The 16,819-nt window shown below is 43.2% G+C and overlaps 1 protein-coding gene across 9 annotated transcripts in view; it reads left to right on the top strand.

Moving 5' to 3' along the window:
* Positions 1-16,819, top strand: part of PICALM (phosphatidylinositol binding clathrin assembly protein) — a 129,357-nt gene that overhangs the window by 98,346 nt on the left and 14,192 nt on the right. For 8 of the 9 annotated variants that reach the window (XM_030558762.1, XM_030558743.1, XM_030558738.1 and 5 more), the window contains 2 exons: positions 5,704-5,808; positions 14,066-14,168. In XM_030558762.1, the coding sequence (XP_030414622.1) occupies positions 5,704-5,808; positions 14,066-14,158 (198 nt within the window). In that variant the 3' untranslated portion in view covers positions 14,159-14,168. The remainder of the gene's footprint in view (positions 1-5,703; positions 5,809-14,065; positions 14,169-16,819) is intronic. The other variant, XM_030558753.1, reaches the window with a different exon arrangement.

Genomic DNA, 16,819 nt, shown 5'->3' with positions numbered 1-16,819 from the left:
TTTCCAAGAATGGCAAAGAATCCTATGGCACCTTATAGACTAACAGACGTTTTGGAGCATGAGCTTTCGTGGGTGAATACCCACTTCATCAGATGCATGTAGTGGAAATTTCCAGGGGCAGGTATATATATGCAAGCAAGCTAGAGATAATGAGGTTAATTCAATCAGGGAGGATGGGACCCTGTTCTAGCAGTTGAGGGTGTGAAAACCAAGGGAGGAGAAACTGGTTTTGTAACTGGCAAGCCATTCACAGTCTTTGTTTAATCCTGAGCTGCTGATGTCAAATTTGCAGATGAACTGAAGCTCAGCAGTTTCTCTTTGTAGTCTGGTCCTGAAGTTTTTTTGCTGCAGGATGACCAGCTTAAGGTCTGCTATAGTGTGGCCAGGGAGGTTGAAGTGTTCTCCTACAGGTTTTTGTATATTGCCATTCCTAATATCTGAGGCTCTCTACACGAACATCCCACACACAGATGGAATACAAGCTGTCAGGAACAGTATCCCTGATGATGCCACAGCACAACTCGCTGCTGAGCTCTGTGCCTTTATCCTCACACACAACTATTTGAAATTTGATGACAATATATATCTCCAGATCAGCGGCCATAGTTAGGTCAATATGGTTAAAAAAAGAACAAAATTGATCAACTTTTTTTTATTGTCATGATAGAGCTGCTGGAGGAAAAGGTAAGGGGACTGGAGATGCAAGTGGAAACTCTGGCTGAGTTTAGAAGGGGATTTGAGCAGATGATGGAACACAGACATGATGTGGCACAGGGGACAAGCTCAGACGAGCGGATAGAAGCAGGACCAAAGGACTCTGAGGAGAGGCTGCTGGGTGAGGAAAGTGGATGGTGGAAGCATGTGACTAGGAGAACCAGGCAGAGGAAAAGACGGGCCAGCGATGGAGAAATAGAACTCAGGAACAGGTTTGCTGAGTTGGAAAATGAAGATGGAGCACAGCAGGCTGCTGAAGGAGAAAGGGCAAGGAAGAAGAGGCGAGCAGCTAGTCCTGCAGAAGGAGGGGAGGAGTCAATGGAGGCGACACCAAGTACGAGCCCTAGGAGGATTGTAAGGGCGAATACAAATCGAGAGGAATTGCGGCCAGCTGCTGTGGGGGATAGACCGCAGAATCTCACTGTCGCCAGGAAAAGGCAAGTCTACGTGATTGGAGACTCTTTACTGAGAAGAGTAGACAGGCCTGTAACTAGATCTGATCGGGAGAACAGAAGGGTGTGCTGTCTGCCAGGGGCTAAGATACAGGATGTGGACCTGAGGCTGAATACAATCTTAGCGGGAGCAGGAAAGAATCCGTTGATTATCCTTCATGTGGGTACGAATGATACGGCTAGTTACTCGCTGGACTGTATCGAGGACTATGCCAGACTGGGGAAGACGCTCAAAGAAATCGAGGCTCAGGTGATCTTCAGTGGGATTCTGCTGGTTCCTAGAGCGGGGCGACGAAGGAGTGACAAGATTATGGCGATCAACAGATGGCTCAGGGAGTGGTGTTATAAGGAGGGCTTTGGGATGTACGGTCACTGGGAAGCGTTTACGGATAGACGACTGTTCGCTCAGGATGGACTTCATCTAAGCAAGGAGGGAAATAGAATTCTTGGATGGAGGCTCGCCGACCTCATCAAGAGAGCTTTAAACTAGGAAGTTGGGGGAGATGGTTGGGAGATGTTCGGGAGATCTCCACGCCGGAATATAACCTGGAGAGGGAAGTAAACAAAGTGAGAGGGGATACCCTTGCGGTCCCAAGAATTGATCCAAGGAGGAATAGTGGAGTAGAAACCAGAGTAACGGGTGATGCTGGTGGTAGAAGGTCTCTGCACGACGGGGGGAAAGAATCTCACTGACGCCAAACGCCGAAAATTAAAAGGTCTGTACACTAATGCGAGGAGCCTAGGTAACAAGATGGAGGAACTGGTGCAGGAAGTGAAACCGGATATTATAGGGATAACCGAAACCTGGTGGAATAGTACTCATGACTGGAGCACGGGTATTGAAGGCTATGTGCTGTTTAGAAAAGACAGGAAGAAAGGCAAAGGTGGTGGAGTAGCCTTGTACATCAATGATGAAATTAACTGTAGCGAAATAAGAAGCGATGGAATGGATAAGACAGAGTCTGTCTGGGCAAAAATCACACTGGGTAAAAAAGCAACTAGAGCTTCCCCTGAGATAGTGCTTGGGGTGTGATATAGACCGCCGGGATCTGATTGGGATATGGATAGAGACCTCTTTAATGTCTTTAATAAAGTAAACACAAAGGGGAAATGTGTGATTATGGGGGACTTCAACTTCCCGGATATAGACTGGAGGACGAGTGCTTGCAATAATTATAGGGGTCAGATTTTCCTGGATGTGATAGCGGATGGATTTCTTCATCAAATAGTTGAAGTACCTACGAGAGGGGATGCCATTTTAGATTTGGTGTTGGTGAGCAGTGAGGACCTCGTAGAAGAAATGGTGGTAGGGGACAACCTTGGTTCGAGTGATCATGAGCTGATTCAGTTCAAACTAGATGGAAGGATAAACAAATGTAGATCTGGGATTAGGGTTTTCGACTTCTCGAGGGCTAATTTTAAAGAGTTAAGGAAATTAGTTAGGGAAGTGGATTGGACGGAGGAATTAGTGGATTTAAATGCGGAGGAGGCGTGGAATTACTTTAAGTCGCAGCTGCGGAGACTGTCGGAAGCCTGCATCCCAAGAAAGGGGAAAAAAACCATGGGCAGGAGTTGTAGGCCAAACTGGATGAGCAAGCAACTGAGAGAGGGGATTAGACAAAAGCAGAAAGCTTACAGGGAATGGAAGAAAGGCAGGATCAGTAAGGAAAGCTACCTTGGTGAGGTCAGAACATGTAGGGATAAAGTGAGGAAGGCTAAAAGCCGCATTGAACTGGACCTTGCAAAGGGAATCAAAACCAATAGTAAAAGGTTCTACAGCCACATAAATAAGAAGAAAACAAAGAAAGAAGAAGTGGGGCCGCTATACACTGAGGATGGAATGGAGGTTAAGGATAACCTAGGTATGGCCCAACATCTAAACAAGTACTTTGCCTCAGTTTTTAATAAGACTAGTGAGGAATCTAGCGATGATGGAGGGATGATAAACGGGAATGTGGATATGGAAGTGGATATTACTGCAACTGAGGTAGAGGCCATACTTGAACAGCTCAATGGGATGAAGTCGGAGGGCCCGGACAATCTCCATCCAAGGATATTAAAGGAACTGGCGCGTGAAATTGCCCGTTAGCGAGAATTTTTAAGCAATCGATAAACTCAGGGGTTGTGCCGTATGACTGGAGGATTGCTAATGTAGTTCCTATTTTTAAGAAAGGGAATAAAAGTGATCCGGGTAAATATAGGCCTGTTAGCTTGACGTCTGTAGTATGTAAGGTCTTGGAAAAAATTTTAAGGGAGAAAGTAGTTAAGGACATAGAGGTCAATGGTAATTGGGACGAATTGCAACATGGATTTACTAAAGGTAGATCGTGTCAAACCAATCTGATCTCCTTCTTTGAGAAGGTGACGGATTACTTAGATAAAGGAAATGCGGTAGATATAATTTACCTAGATTTCAGTAAGGCGTTCGACACGGTTCCACATGGGGAACTGTTAGTTAAATTGGAAAAGATGGGGATGAATATGAAAGTTGTAAGGTGGATAAGGAACTGGTTAAAGGGGAGACTCCAGCGGGTCGTATTGAAAGGTGAACTGTCAGGCTGGAAGGAGATCACTAGTGGAGTCCCTCAAGGATCGGTTTCGGGACCGATCTTATTTAACCTTTTTATTACTGACCTTGGCACAAAGAGCGGGAATGTGCTAACAAAGTTTGCGGATGACACAAAGCTGGGGGGTATTGCTAACACGGAGAAGGACAGGGATACTTTTCAGGAAGATCTGAACCACCTTGTAAACTGGAGTAATAGAAATAGGATGAAATACAATAGTGAAAAGTGCAAGGTCATGCACTTAGGAATTAATAATAAGAATTTTGGATATACGTTGGGGGCACATCAGTTGGAAGCGACGGAGGAGGAGAAGGACATTGGGGTACTGGTTGATAGCAGGATGACTATGAGTCGCCAATGTGATACGGCTGTTAAAAAAGCAAATGCGATTTTGGGATGCATCAGGCGGGGTATTTCCTGCAAGGATAAGGAGGTGTTAGTACCATTATATAAGGCGATGGTGAGACCCCATCTGGAATACTGTGTGCAGTTCTGGTGTCCCATGTTCAAGAAGGATGAATTCAAACTGGAACAGGTTCAGAGACGGGCTACAAGGATGATCCGAGGAATGGAAAAACTGCCTTATGAAAGGAGACTCAAAGAGCTTGGCTTGTTTAGCCTGGCCAAAAGAAGGCTGCGGAGGGATATGCTTGCTCTATATAAATATATCAGGGGGGTTAACGTTAGAGAGGGAGAGGAATTATTTAAGTTTAGTACTAATGTAGGCACAAGGACAAATGGGTATAAATTGGATATTAGGAAGTTTAGACTTGAAATTAGACGAAGGTTTCTAACCATTAGGGGAGTGAAGTTCTGGAACAGCCTTCCGAGGGAAGTAGTAGGGGCAAAAGACTTTTCTGGCTTTAAGACAAAGCTTGATAAGTATATGGAGGGGATGTTATGATAGGATCGTTAATTTGGGCAATTGATCTTGGATTACCACCAGATAGGTCTGCTCAATGGTCTGCGGGGAGGTGTTGGATGGGATGGGAACTGAGTTACTGCAGAGAATTCCTTCTTGGGTGCTGGCTGGTGAGTCTTGCCCACATGCTCAGGGTTTAGCTGATCGCCATATTTGGGCTCGGGAAGGAATTTTCCTCCAGGGCGGATTGGCAGGGGCCCTGCAGGTTTTTCGCCTTCCCCTGCAGCGTGGGGCACGGGTCGCTTGCTGGTGGATTCTCTGCAGCTTGAGGTCTTCAAACCAATTTTGAGGATTTCAATAACTCAGTCCTGGGTTAGGGTTTGTTATAAAATTGGATGGGTGGGGTTCTGTGGCCTGCCTTGTGCAGGAGGTCAGACTAGATGATCATATTGGTCCCTTCTGACCTATGAGTCTATGAGTCTATGAGTGAAATGCAAAAACACCCAACACTGATGTGGGGGGAAATAAAATTAGAATTAATTAAAAAAAAAAAAAGAAAAGAAAAAAGGTTGTTACCACATATGTGAGTCTTACATCTGAACTCTAACCTGACAATATCTTCTTCAGAAAACCTAGACTTCTCGGTCAGACAAATTGGGAATTAACTCATTATCTTGATTTTATATACATATTTTATCAGTTCTTGAAAGTGCAAAACAGCCACAACAATGACATGTTTAAATACCCATGTTGTGTAAAGTGACTTCTGCTTTCTAGTACCTCCAACATAATGGAGAGGGGAGAACTCTGTCAAAGCCTCAGTGCTTGTGGTCAGCATGTTTGTGGTGCTAACACAATTTCTTTATATATTATAAACAGCTGCTTCGATGCCTCAAACGTTTTGGGGGAAGATTACATAGAAAAAGCTTCAGCATCTATGCTGCAATGTTCATTTTTAGGGACCCTCAGTTTATAGTCCAGTTTCAGAAGTCCTTTCCGGTTTCATCGGGCCCAATGCTAAGAGTCACTCTTCGCCCCACCCCAGCCCTCCTACCCCCAGTGTGTTTAACTGTGTTTTGTAATTCTATGCTGTTCTGGATTTTTTTAGCCAGCACAGATGGGAGGTGTACCAGTAATGACACAACCAACTTTAATATACAGCCAACCTATCATGAGACCACCAAACCCTTTTGGCCCCGTTTCAGGAGCACAGGTGAGTATAAATCCAAAATATTTATATTTACATGATCCTGGAAATTGGTTAATAGCCAGGCCACAAATAGTTTGGTGTCTTATTTACACCCTCACTGTTTGTTGTAATGATGGTTTTGTCCTGTAGTGTGGTGGCATGTGGAGTCCATTTCCATTGTGCTATATAGAAAAGGGATTGCTTCTCAGCTGCTTATTCAAACTTTGTGTCAACAAATTCCTGTTTTGCAAAAGTAAAGTAAAAGGATGGCATTCTCAAGGGTCAGTTCCCTGGAGGAGGTGGTGATTGATGTCTGTCTTCCTTTTTCTTTAAATGAATGGTGATAGTAACTATTTTTAGTCTGTTATGCGTCCCCTTTAATCACTAAGGTTGTGTTCCACTGTGTTTCACCCTCATGTTATTCATTGCAGCTTCTCTTGGACACACATCATTTTGCAAACCTGTTTCATGCCAGACTCCTGAATTGCATTCCAATGCTACCTCCTGTACTCTTAAACTCAAACTTTTCACAAGTAAAATAACCCAAGGCTGATATAGCATAAGCCCTTTTATTATAGCAGTGTGTGTCAAAATTGCAGGTAATTCCAGAGATCAAATTTGGGCACCCAATATTGGCTTTGCAAATCTGTAAAAGATTTCAGCATCTTGTGACCAGTGTAGTCCTGACTTAAGAATTCTAGGAACCACATTCTCCCCTCATGCCTCCCAGAGATTATACTGACCCCTTTTCTGAGTGTACTGAATGTACTCACTCGCCTGTGTTAACTGCAGAGTTTAAAGCTGGCCAGCACCTCTAAACCAGTCTTGGGCTCAGAGAACTAATGTGCAGATTTTTAACGCCTGGATGGATCCCCAGTTCTGCCAAATATCGTGTCTTTCCAAGTTTTTTTGTGTCCCTATCACCCATGGGGGGTAGATTCATGTTATGTTGTATGTACATACATAAAGGATACCTAGTTTGTGTCGGCAGTTTAAAAAAAAAAAAATCTTTACTTTCAATTTTGAGTAATAGATTGTACCAAATAGGGACAGCATCTGATTAATCTGTCACGCACTGCCTGCTTCTGTACTCCATTGTAGACATCTTAGTAAAAAGGAAGCCAGTATATTATCCCCTTCAGTATTCATATTAGCTTGTCTGATGGAAGCCTTGCTTTGAAAAGTGAGTACAGGCAAATAAGTATCGGAGTTGGGTTCATACCCTTTTTTCTCCTATCTATGCCACTTCTGTATTTTAGTCCAGAGCACGTTTCCATCTCATAAGAAATCTCATCCTCTTATTCAAGTTAAGATAGAATTTTGAATGAGAGGCTCTAAGGGAAAAGTTTTCATGGCTCTTGTTCCAACCTTTTGAGAGGACTCTAAAACAAGAGAGGTTGCTTTGGGGAAATCATGTCCACCTCCATAATATTAAAGGACATCTAAATTTAGGGATGTCTGATCTTCACAGACTGGTGGGATTAAATACTGAAGCTCTAAATTTTTGTGTTCCAATTAAATGAGCTTTTTGGTTAACAGAGCTAGCTTTTTTCTTTTATCTGAAAGTAGTGATCGGGGGGTGGGAGGGGCTATAGCATACTCCTTTTGTTGCAGAGACCTGCCTTTTTACCATGATCACAATGGGCCATTTAAATATAGATGTACCGTATTATGTAACATGGGGTAATGTGTTGCCACATACAGAGAAATACGTGTGTGTAAATAAAATGTGCCTATACACAAAGTATCCATATTTTTAAACTACAGCTATTAGATGTCTGTCTGTCACTGTTAATATTGCTGATGTAGTGATTCTATTTGATTTCCTTGCTCCTTGTGTTTAGGACTGCTGCAGCGGCAGTGCTCATCAAGGAGAAGGGCCTCTCATCACATTGCAGTGCTTTGCCCCTCATCCTAGGTTGATCAGAGTAGCTATGATCACATTCAGCCTCACCTCTTTGAAGTGGGGACTTTGGGGTAAAAGAAGACCTGATGATCTGGGAGGGACACTGTCAGATAGAAATGTGGTGAACTGTTTTTGTGAAGAACTGTTTTCCCTTTCATTGTTTCTTTTGGGCCTATAACAGCCCTCTGTGTATAATCACTATCACAGTTCTCCCGTCTAGTCAGTCAACATCTCTATGGATCTTTTATAAAGCATTAAGGATGGAAAGAGATGTTTTTTAAAATAGGAAAATGTGGCTATCGGGGCGCCTCAAAGATAGGTGTACTTCATTTTCTACTTCACTAAATTTCAAATAGACTATTCTTTTAAAAGCAGAAGCAAACTTTACATCTTGCACATTTATTCTGTCACTTGAATGAATTCAGTTCTAGAGTAAACATGCATTTAGATTTATTGTGAACTGTTAAAAGTGCAACCCACCTATTCCCACTGACATTGCAGGTCTTGGGACTGGATTGAGACCCCGTGACTGCCATAAAGCAGGGGGAGGGGGGAGTGAGAATGCAACTGCAAGTGGGCAGTGTGCTTAATCTGGTGATGTGTAGGTTTCCTTTAACCCTCATACGGCTATTTCTGTATTGGGGTCTTGGAGACCCACAATATGTTAGAACTGGGGGGAAAAACACATGGATGCATTTAAAACTGACTTTTTTATAACTAGTGAACTATAAAACTATAAACAAGTTAAAACTTGGATAGATGAAGCAGCACACTGCACAGCGTTTATGTTGGGCTTAACTGACCCCAGGATGTTTTTGACAGGTGGCATTTTTGATGTGTTTTTCACTCTCTGGATCTGTGACCAGCACACTAGACACTTCTTCCCTAGAGCCCTGAGGCAAGGCTGCAGTGATTCTCTCCTGCACCAGGGTCTTCACCATTTCTGTACCCAGGTCCCTGGGAAACAGCCGGGTCTTATTTAAAGATTTGTTATTCCATGTGCGATTCAGCAAAATCCAAACTATATGTGCATTCAGACATGCAATGTTCACTTGCAATGCAATGGTGAATCTTTGTCCCAGCAACAGTGTCTGCCAAATGTGGGTTTGCCAAAAAATATATTGACAATTGTGGCTTCCCCAGAAGACTCATCCTAGCAAGCATAGGTGTCCCAGAAAATCAGTTTGATGGTCTCTTCTGGAGACTCATGTGATGATATGTGAGGCAGATGTTATCTGCGTTATTGCAAATCCCCAAGACCCTTTTGCTGCATTTTTTTGAAAAACAAAAACCACTGAAACTATGGGGAAAACAGTGCTGAAAGATTCATGTACTCCTATCATAACTGTTGCATCAAAATAAAAACAATCCGATGCTGGAATACCCATGTAATTAATTTGAGGTCTAACTGACCCCCAGTAACTTTTTGAGTAACTTTTTTTGCTATGCTAAAACCACAACAGATATACAGACAAAACCAGCGCTAACATTGTTCTCATTATGCTCTGAGAATACTTAAAGAAAGAAAAGGCACTGATTTGCTTATCTTGTTTTACTTAAATTTTTGTACGTTTGGAATCCAAGAGATCCCCGAAGACCTTGGAAGTGTAGTACTTTCATTTCCCCCAATGGTTAGCATTGAAGGGTCTAACTGACCCCATTACCTTTTTAGTGACTTTCTTTTTTTCAAAAACCACAGTAGCTAGGGTGATAAAACCAATGCAGAAAGATTGACCTCACCCTAGTTTGAGAATACTTAATGTGTGAAGAGGCACAGGTTTGGCATGAAAATTTTTATTTACATATTAGTGTTGGGGTCATATAGACAAAACATTAGGAGTTGCAGTTTCTTCAGAAACTCTTGATTTTACTGGAAACACTTTCTTTTGTTAGGCATTTACTGTGCAACTAAGGAGAGTTTGATACTGGCCCAATCACATCTGTTTGCAGTTGCTGAGTTTTAAATAAGTCTGAGATCAATAAAATCTTAGAAGGAAAGTGGGAGCCTCTTCACCATGCTAAATAGGGACAGTGTTGGCCATAGATATTTAAGGAATTCCTGAGTTTGACTGTAATAGTCTGTTACACTAGAAAGATTGTATATTTAGAGTTTCAATGATCATTTCTATATTTGGGCTTAGTTTTCATAAGATCCTTTTTTGGTGATATGTTGGCATTGGTTTTGTTAGCTGAGCTGCACAATTGGATTGCTCTGAAGTGAGGCGTATAGCTTGTTAACAATTTATTGTGTTTTAAAATAAGCTGTTTGGTTCATACTAGGCCACAGTCAGTGCCATGAAGGTGATACCCACTGCCTTTGGTGACAAGATGTATTAGACAAATACCTTGAAAACTTAGCTCCCTGCTTTCCCAGTCCATTTGTGTGTTCATTTTTCACAACCTTGTATCCTTTCCTCCATTCCTCTTCCCTTAAAGCACACTAATCCAAATATCTATTTTGGCTTTTACGTTCTATACAGCGCTTGGAAAACCGCTTCAAAGTAGTCACCATAAGGCCACTCATTAATCAATTGTTTGGGCAATATGCCTATCTAATTATTGGCCCATTAACAAAAATGTTTCAGTTTTTAATTAGATAATAGTACTGATCTTACCATTAGGTGAAATAGCAACCAAGCAAAACGTTGGGGTTTAGAATTATTTGTTCTTAAAAGTGCCTTCGGGGGGGGCGGGGGGGAATGGGGACCTATTCTCCCCAAAACACTTTTTCCCCTAGTTTACTTTAGAAAATTATAATTTATATTTCCTGAAAGATTCTGGTGACTGGAGAAGTGAAGAAAGTCTGACATCAGTCAAAACAATGTAAGCTGAGTAATTAAGCAAGAAAGTAATTTTTACTTAGACTGTTTGTTTTTAGACTGTTTTATTAGTTGGTTTTATACCTATGAAACTTCATTGACTAATGAACACATTGGAACCAGGATATCTTGGTTAAAAATTGAACTCCCCTTCTCTTGAAGTAAGGAGTGAAAAGATTCACTACACAGCATTCTAGCAAAATCCTGGAAGACCAGACTTGATATTCCTGTTGCCTATAAAAAAAGCAAAAGAATAAAATAGAAAAGATTTTTGTTTTTATTTAACCCTTTCAGATCGCCTTTATTCTTCAAACAGTAGTAAAAAAGGCACAAGCACCAACTGCACTTCACTTATCTCTGGCCACTTCCATCAAAGCTGCTGCCAGTAAAAATCCTAGAAATTAGACATGATGCATACCACTGCTGTGAAGGGCAGCGCAACCAATATATATTGACCATCCAACTAGGTCTGATAAAATATAATATTTGGGGACTTCAGTGATTTGCATAGAAACTAATTAAACTGGACAAGATTTAGAGTTAGTTTCTTTGCCATTTAAACCAGTTCTCAAATCATGACCTTCAAGCGTTGAAAATATTATTTAAAGAAAAATCCCCCACTCCCTGCAGACCTTTACTTTTCAAAGCCAAGTATTCTGTCAAGCTCTCAAGCACACAGATATAATATAGGCTTGTTACATTGATATTCTTTTAACTCAATATTATAGTAAATGCAGGGGGAGGAGGCTTGAACATTTTTTACTTCAAATAATGATTTGCCATTTTGAAACAGTTGAGAAGCGCTAAAAGGAGATGCTAGTCACAGTTTAGGACTGAGTTACACACAGCAGTTCAAGAAGTTGCTGCAGTTGTGCCATTAATAGTAACACAGTTTAAGTTCAACACTTTTAGAGGAGCAAAGGTACCAGGAAACTTACATGGTATCAGTACTTTGCCTCTATGACAGGCAGAGAATAAGATTCATCAATTTTCCTCGTGGTAAAAGTTAAACAGCAGGATGCCTCAAGGTTCTGTGTTAGGACGGGAGTACATTGTGTAGTACATTTTACAATGAAAAGAGGGTGGATGGTATGGTGGCAAATCTTGCAGATGACACAATTTAATTGAGTAAAGACTGACAAAAACAGTAACGTCAGAAAGGCAAAGAGGTTTTTATGGTCAGGCTTGACAAAGCCCTGACTGGGATGATTTAGTTGGGGATTGATCCTGCTTTGAAAAGGGAGTTGGACTAGACCTCTTGAGGTCCCTTCCAGCCCTGATATTCTATGATTCTAAGCAAATGGATAGAACAATGGCAGATGAAACTCAGTGTTGACAAATGCAAAGTTATTCACATAGGAATAGTGTGAACTACATATGCCTAACTGGTTTCTAAATTAGCTTTGAAACTTGGGGAAAAGATCTGGGTATCATTGTGGACAGCTTAGTGAAGACCTCTTTATGTGCAGCAATGGTCAAAAAAGCCAACAGTATCAGGATACATTAAACAGTGGGATGGAAGATATGGAAAATAGTAAATCAATGGTATTCCCTTAGCTGGACTTACTGCTATGTTCAGTTCTGGTCAGCGCATTCCAAAAAGGATATTGCACTAATGGAGGTGGGGTGGGGAGCATACGGAGATGGGCAATAAGAATTAGACATGGAAACACTCAGAGTAATAGAGTGAAAAAATTGATTGTTTACAGCGGAAGGGGGGCATGATTAAACAAAATAGATCATATAGAGAAGGGAGATCAGGACTACTGTTCACTCTTTTTCTCATAATTAAACACAGAGGAACATTCAATGAAACTGAAAGGTGACAGATTTAAAACCATAAAAGCAAAAAGGATTCTGGCAATGTACCGCTAACCTGTGGAACTCATTGCCATGAGATCACTGTTTAGCAGGATTCAAAAAAAGGTGTAGACTTTAGTATAGTAACAAGAATATCCAGAGTTCTAATAGTAAAGATTTTAAGAAGCCCAAGGGTTTTGGAAGAGACATAAACCAACTTCTAGTAGTGGGGTTCAGGAAACAACTCTTTGTGGGCAAGTTATTCCACAACTGCCTTATTGCATGGTTTTTTGCATCTTACCCTGCAACAGTTGGTATTGAGCACTACCAGAGACAGGATTCTGGGCTAGGTGGACCACTGGTCTGATCTAATGTGGCATTTTCCATCTTCCTATGTTGTAAGTGATCCAAGCACTTCATATCAGCAAAAGTGCACGTAACTGTGGAGTGAATATAAGGAGATAATACACATCATTAGTGAAGAGGAGGGTTTGTGATAAATATATACTATAGTTGAAAACTAATAAGGATTTAATTGCTTGACAATGTCAGTGTCTGGGAATCCAGAAAAGAGATTTTAGTTACTAAAGCTACTAGAACTTGTAGGTCCTTAGCCCTTTCCAGTAAGAAGAGATGTTCTAGAATTCCTGCTTCTACAGGGGAATATATATGGAGATATATATGACCCCCTTAAGGATTGAACTCACAACACTGGCTTTAGCAGGCCAGTGCTTAAACAACTGAGCTATCCCTTCCCTCTCTAAGCAAGAGTTTAGAGACAGCATTTTAAAAAGTACCTTTAAATTACTAAAAACATTGTCTGGTCTTGTCTATGCAGAAAAATGATGCAGATTTAATTCAATTGGCTTAGATGCTGATTTAGTTAAATCGGTGCGATCCCCTTTGGCAGTGGACACTTGGTTCAATTTGAGAGAGTCCCTATTGATGTAGTTTGTTGGGAAGGTATAAACTTAATTGACTTTTTGTAAAACACACTTGAAACAGAATAAGTGTCCACTGTGCAAGAGGTTTGCACTGATTCTGATTTCTAAACCAATGTAGTCAAATAGTACAATTTACTATTTAGGCCTTGGCTACATAGAACTCTTAATACTACAATCAATTACTAAACCCTATTCTCTTAAACTCACACTGGAGTTTAGAACAGGGACAGAGTCTAATGAAATATAGGCTGCTAGCATGTTGTTCACAGCCACAAATACAGTTGGTCAATGTGTAGATTGTAAAACCAGATGCCACTGGCAGATGCCACTGCTTTCCCTGTGGTGGCTCTGCATGGACAAAGGGAATTCCTGAATTCTAACCCCACTGCTGACATTCCTATTGTGACAATGAGCAAACCTTGTAATCTTTTTGCCTTGGTTTGCCTAGCTCTACAATGGGAAGAATATTAGCCTGTCTCTTAGGGTGAGTGTCACTAGGCCTAATGTTTGTAAAGTGCTGTGAAGGAGAAAATCACTATGTAAGTGAAGTATCATGAACTTGGTGGATGCTCCACCCAGAAATGTTACCCTACTCTTGGTAAAGGGAACACCCAGCTTGTTTCCACATTACACATACCAGCGAACAGGTCTTCAGCTTCGCATGCAACCAAATGTCTGGTTTTAATAATCCATTTCTGTCCAGAATGCCTTTTTAGATCCCTCCCCCTTTCATTACATTTTCTCCTTTCATATTCTGTCATGCTGAGACCTTTTTTCTTTCTTTTCCCTCTCTCTGTCGTCTTCTCTGCCAGCTGTCTGCAGCATCCAGCCCTTCCAGTCAGAGTCCTCACAGAGCCTCAGGAAAGGATCCCTTTGCAGAACTCTCTCTCCAGGATTTCTTGTAAAACAACTTAGGTATTGCTCACTATTCTGGGGAGATGGTGGTTTTTATAAAGTGAAAGATCATTTAAAGAAACAGTTCTATTTTCTTGGAAACATATAGTTCTGTAGTGATATTCATAATACACTAAACAAGAGTATCGCCCTGGGGGCATTGTACTCCTGCTCGGTGCTTTGTTAGACATGACATATCTTCAGTGCATCTACTCTAAGTGCAAAACCAGGAAGAATCAGTTGCAAAACACATCACATTTGATGCTTGCCAGGAGCTCCCTAACGAGGCAAAACTTAATTTTTTTCTTGGAGCTTACAGAGCCAGTTCATTAATTATATATGTTAGACCCACATTATTGCTGAAGGAGTTTTATAGTATGTGACTGGAAACCCTGAATAACGTGGTTTCTTCAAGTGTTAGTCCCTGTTGTATTCCACTGAGGGGTTATACGCATGCACTATGCACTCCGAGTCAGAGCTTTTGAAAGTAGTACTGTTCGGTGGTCCGCATATGCGCCCTGTGCCAACTCGTGGTCTTGCCTGAGGCGATAAAGGACATGGTGTGTTACCAGCATCTCCAGTTCCTTCACACCACCGCATGGTCCAAGTCAGAGCTTCTCCTCCCATTGTCCTTGTGAAGCATTTCTCAAAACTATCCTTAGTACTCTTAGTAGTTTAGATTTCTTAGTTGTTCTGCATTTACTTTTTGTTTTCTGTTCGATTCTTCCATTCATACCAGATTTAGGAGTTGAGACACGGCTTTAGTGGTGTTTCCTGCCAAACTTTACCTCTTCCCGCCTTAGGGGAAGCCCACATTGTGTCCAGGTGCAGAATCTGTCTCTCCTTACCTGCTGTATTTGGAAGAACTGGACTCTCCATCTCAGGAAACACCATATGGAGTCTGCCATGGGATTGACATCAGAACCTAACCACGGAGGGCCCCCCCCCAATACATTGGCCTGAACAGGCGAAGAGCGCCTCTTCTGTCACGGAACCCCTATCAGTCTCTGCTAGGACTATCAATACTAAGAACCTCATGCCGGGGCCCAGCCGTGAACAAGGGAAGCAAGTACATAAGCATGGCAGTAAGTCTTTCTCCAAATCTAAGAAGGACTCAGAACCATCCACGAGTTCCAGCCCTGAAGGATACACATGTTCCAAGTGTCACAAGAACAAGAAATGACTGCCTTGATCACTGGATCCACCAGTACCAATCATAGACCTGGTGACTTTGCCAGCGTCCCGCGAACCATCCATCTCCAGACACATGCTCCCAATGCTGATTCCTCCAGCAGAATGGATGCCATTGACCCTTGGGAGACTCCAAGGTGTCCTGGATCCCCACAAGTTGTTTGCAACGAAGGGACTTCGATGTTCACAACCACCGATCTGGTCACCAAGTTGAAGGGACCTTTCACCTGTTACGCTCCTGCTGACTCCCATTCTGATAGTCCCGATTGCACCACTATTTGGTGAGGTTTCTGACTCTTCTGATTCAGATGGTATGGATGGCCAACACAGTCCACCACTCCCATTCCGGAAGCATGACTACTGGAAAGTTCTTCTTCGAGTGATTGCTCACATCCATTCCAGTTAGGTGTGCGCGCCGCGCGTGCACGTTCGTCGGAAACTTTTTACCCTAGCAACTCCAGTGGGCCGGCAGGTCGCCCCCTGGAGTGGCGCCGCCATGGCGCCCAATATATATCCCTGCCGGCCCGCCCGCTCCTCAGTTCCTTCTTACCGCCGTGTCGGTCGTTGGAACTGTGGAGCGCGGCATAGCTGTCCTCCACGTCCCTAGCTCTCCTAGTTTCTATCGCTTGTTTATCGCTTATCTCTAGTTCTATAGATAGTTGTTAATTAGTATTGTTAAGTAGATAGTTTAGTAAATAGCTGTTAAGTAGTTCCTGGCCGGGGGGCTTAGCCCTTCCCGGCACCGGGCGCCAGGCTCATGCCTGTTTCGCCAGGCTTCAAGCAGTGTGCGGCCTGCAAGAAGCCCATGCCTACCAGCGATCCCCACGAAGCGTGCCTGAAGTGCCTCGGGGAATCGCACAGATCTGACAAGTGCCGCATCTGTAAGGCTTTTAAGCCGAGGACAAAAAAGGAGAGGGATCAGAGGCTCCGAACTCTCCTAATGGAGGCGGCACTTGACCCGTCGACTTCGCAGACCGTGGTTTCGGCACCGGCACCGGATCGCTCCGGCACCGAGAAGACTCCTCGGCACCGACCTTCTCCAGCACCGGAATCAGAGCCTAGGCCGTCGAAGTCTAATACTCCGGCCAGGCAGACCCGGCTTGAACGCCCGGCCTCGACATCGGCCGCGGCGCCGCCGGCACCGTCAGCACCGTTGACTCCGGGCCCGGCGGGTCTGTTGAGTCCGGTGCCGCCGAGCTCCCCCATGAGATCTGGGGTTGAGATAATGGTCCCATCCACACCGGAGACCTTCGCCTCGGCTCGGGACCTTATTGCCCTGACGGAGCCTACTCGGCTGCCACCCCCGGTTCCTCCGGTGCGGGTCACGTCCAGAGGCAAGCCCATGATGTCGGCACCGCCCACGGACAGTCGTTCGCCATCCAGGCCCCGACGTCTTGGGCGCTCCAGATCCCGACGCCGCTCGCAGTCCCGGCACCGCTCCCCTCAGCGGTACCGGTCGCACTCGCGGCACCGGTCGGCAT

Source organism: Gopherus evgoodei, chromosome 1 (assembly GCF_007399415.2).
Source record: "Gopherus evgoodei ecotype Sinaloan lineage chromosome 1, rGopEvg1_v1.p, whole genome shotgun sequence".
Classification (NCBI taxonomy): domain Eukaryota; kingdom Metazoa; phylum Chordata; order Testudines; family Testudinidae; genus Gopherus; species Gopherus evgoodei.
The sequence above is the reverse complement of the archived record's forward strand: the minus strand, read 5'-3'. Positions and strand labels throughout refer to the sequence as shown.